Below are 3,762 nucleotides of genomic sequence, written 5' to 3'. Positions count from 1 at the left end.
CAACCACACACACCCTTCATGCCAAAAAAATGCAAAAAGGAAAAGTATGCATATTGATGAATTTCTCGCTAGTTCATCTCTTAATGTGAATTCAAATCAACCACAAACAACTATTTCTGGAGTTGTACTATTTATCACCCTACCTCTCTGGGTTCAGAACCCATATCATACAGGGAAATGGTACAGGGATTCGGGTCTAGTGATAGGTCCTTCGAAGATACGTCCTCGGATGATATAGATCTTGATTCAGATGATGATATTGAGACGGGAGAGGATGACGAGGAGGAACATTGCCCCCGAATCTGCCTCACAAAGAAAAAGAAGGCTATCATTCGAAAACCTTGGCGCCATGCCTTAATAATCAAAATGTTTGATAAGAAGCTTGGATATATCGCATTGATGAGAAAGTTACAAGCGAAATGGTCAATCAAAGGTAAGCTCACCCTCACTGATCTTACGGGGAATTACTATGTCGCGAGATTCTCTTCTAGACAATACTATGAATTCGTCTTAACTCAAGGTCTATGGATATAAATGATCACTATTTAACGATAAGGAAATGGGTCCCTAACTTTGTGCCATCCGAGGATAGCATCAAGCTTCTCACAGCATGGATTCGCATCCCAAATTTACCGATCGAATATTTCAATGAGATGTTTTTGAATAAGATTGGTTACAAAGTTGGAAAAGTTATTCGTATAGACAAGAACACGACCTCGGCTGAGCGAGACCAATTCACTCGCCTTAGTGTAGAGATTGATATCTCAAGACCTTTACTTTCGAAGTTTCAATTGAATGGTAAGATCTATGGTATCCAGTACGAAGGACTCAAACTCATCTGCTTCAAATGCGGGAAACTAGGGCATTCGATGGAACAATGCTTTGTAGGTGATTCGAACGTTAATACCATGGAGCATGATAGTAACACAGAACAAGGTCAAGGGGTCATTACAGAATCGAACGACAAGTCTCTTGAAGCCGGTCTCCGTCCTGAAGAGAAGGATGACTTTGGTGCTTGGATAATGGTCAAAAAGCCTCAACGAAGAAAGCCCGAAGCCATCCCAGGGAAGCAAGCTTCAAACCCTATCGTATTCAAATTCGGTATTCAAATTCGGGCAAAACCCGAGCGGTGTGGGCTCAAGATTTGATATCTTAGCAACTTCTCATGATATTTCCATATCCCGGGATAGCTCGAGAGAATCCCCCGTATCCAAAAAGAATAATAATAATATTCCTTCCCATATTACTAACACAATCCCTTCACAAAATATCGCCCAATCTCCATAAATCAATCAAAGGATTCTATCTTTGACTAAGACTATTGCCAGATTACTTTCAAACAATAAGTCCTCAAAAATCCCTTCCAAAAATCTCCAAAAAAATAAAAATATTCCAGTAAACAATCCTAATACCAATATAGCTAAATCCAGTGCCTTAGCCCCTACACGATATTACCAACACGGTTTCGTCTGCGGTAAAATCAAACACACTAGCTATAAAAAGTCCATCGATTCCATTAGACTCTGAGAACACAGCTCTTGCATCAAGTCCCATCCATATCCAACACAACAATGAATCCCCATCCATACTTCTCCTACCTCGATCGTCCTCTACCTCAACCTCGCTGCCTCCCACAACATCCACATATAGTAATGATTCCCCCAACTCAGCAGATGAGGGTAGCAACGTGGCCGGAGATGCCCGCTCTCTTTATGGGGGTGATGATTTTGGAATGTCCAATCATGGACGTCAAATTCGAGTTACTGAAGGAAAATCCTTCGAAGCTAGCGATGGAACTATCGATACCATGGAGTGTTGATAATGTCCTCAAACTTGTAAGTCGAGCCTATCTATCATCTTTAGAATTTTTACCTGATTTTATGAGTACACAAATTCCAAACTTAACCCCTAACCTACCCCATATCACCTTTATGGTATGGAATGTGCAAGGAACGGGTAGCAAAAACAAAGTTAATGCGATTAAGGAAGTAGTACGTATTTATAAACCTTCTGTCCTAGCCCTAGTCGAAACGCATATGGGGTGAGAACATGCTATTAAACTGGGTAATATCATTGGCTATGATGGACATTCAAGAGTTAATGCAGTTGGGTTTAGCGGGGGTATTTGGCTATATTGGAGAACGAATGTAGTGACTGTCAACCCGGTAAGAGAACATGCTCAGTTTATCACAGTTGAAGTTGCTAGAAACGGGGATTTTCCTTGGTTTTTCTCCGCCGTGTATGCTAGCCCTGACCCGACAAATAGACGAGAACTTTGGACAGAATTGGAGAACTTTGCACGTGATAACAACCGTCCCTGGATTATGGTGGGTGATTTTAATGAAACACGTTCGTTAAGCGAAAGACATGGTGGAGATTCCAATATGGCTCGTAGATGCGGCAGATTCAACAATTGGATAGAAAATTGCGATTTAATTGAACTCGCCTTCACTGGACCTTCGCATACTTGGGCTCGTGGTAAATCTATCGAGACTAGACAAAGTGCTAGGCTGGATAGAGCCTTATGTAACGCGGATTGGGGTGCTATGTTCGAAGAGGCTATGGTACTGATAGGCTATCGCACACCTATGCAAAAATACCCTTTGGTAAAACAAATGAATGTAGAATTTAAGGAGTCTAATTCCACAGAGAGCTCGGTGGTTATTATTTAGTTGTTATGAAATGAGTTTTATCTTAATAGAAAATGGTTGGTTGGTTTGAGTTGATTTATAAATAATGATGTAAAAACTGTGAATAAAACAATATATGAAAATATACAAAAACAATATGATTAAAAGATTGTCTAGGGAAATCGGGTCACACATGCAAATTTATAAATGTATCATGTTAAACTCGGATTAGGTAACGTTAACTAATTGTTTAGGTCATTAGACACCCACCTCTCGGCATTAGTGTCCCAACCATAGAACATGTCCTAGAGAAACTCTCGTCCATGACTAGGTCGTCCTACTACACATACTTAGTCTAATTCAATTCCGTGCCTCTCGACTTATAGAATGAATGAACAAACTTAATCTATGAATAAGGCCTTTAAACATAGATTAAACATTATGGTGCAAACATGTTATAGAAACAACTATACAATATTAACTTATCCTTATTTTGACATTTACATATTACTTAATCATGCATGGCTTCCTTTATTCCCTAGACAAAGGAAATTACTCTAACATGTTGGAGTTATAAACTAAACTAATGTTAATTAGAATGATATATAACATAGTGCAAATAAGAAATAGAATTACCTTGAAGTAGGAAATAGAAATGAAGAACAAATGCAAATGGAAATAACTTGAAATGAAGCTTGAATGTAACTTGAACTTGATAATAGAAATGTTGTAACAAACTAATATAAACTAAAACTAAACTAAACTAAACTAAACTACCTACTAATATTTAGAGAGAATTTAGGAAGAAAAATATATGTAAGAGTGTGTAAGAGGTGTCCCCAAGTCGTCCCTAGAGGCTTCTATTTATAGGAGATCATAAGGGAAACGTATGCATTTGACGGAGCATTGAACACACCCGTGGACTGTTCAACCCCGATCGGGGCTGCCAACCCCGATCGGGGTTGTGTGTTTCTCGCTTGTTTGTCTTCAATTGTGATTAATTATCAAATGGTATCCAATGCTTATGATTTAATGCTTGTTTAATCACCCGATTAATCACACTTTGGCATCCCAAGCTCCTTAAAGCATCCAAAGTAGCATCCAATATTTGACATCTTATGTTTCATTTTTT

General features: G+C 38.8%; 1 protein-coding gene across 1 annotated transcript; it reads left to right on the top strand.

Annotated features, from left to right (window-relative positions):
- Window positions 1-653: 653 nt before the first annotated feature.
- Window positions 654-2,672, top strand: LOC141614525 (uncharacterized). The gene is made up of 2 exons (XM_074433269.1): window positions 654-1,101; window positions 2,107-2,672. The coding sequence occupies exons 1-2, from the start codon at window positions 654-656 to the stop codon at window positions 2,670-2,672; spliced, it is 1,014 nt and encodes a 337-aa protein (XP_074289370.1).
- The last annotated feature ends 1,090 nt before the right edge of the window (window positions 2,673-3,762 follow it).

This window comes from Silene latifolia, chromosome 11, assembly GCF_048544455.1.
Source record: "Silene latifolia isolate original U9 population chromosome 11, ASM4854445v1, whole genome shotgun sequence".
Lineage (NCBI taxonomy): Eukaryota > Viridiplantae > Streptophyta > Magnoliopsida > Caryophyllales > Caryophyllaceae > Silene > Silene latifolia.
Note: the sequence above shows the minus strand (reverse complement) of the source record. Positions and strands in the feature narration are given on the sequence as shown.

What these genes read in the sequence shown, in the direction of transcription:
- LOC141614525 (XM_074433269.1), top strand. Translation starts at nt 654, where the DNA reads ATGTTTTTGAATAAGATTGGTTACAAAGTTGGAAAAGTTATTCGTATA. An exon ending in CCCTATCGTATTCAAATTCG is followed by an intron (nt 1,102 to 2,106) that starts GTATTCAAATTC and finishes GAGTTAATGCAG; the next exon opens with TTGGGTTTAGCGGGGGTATT.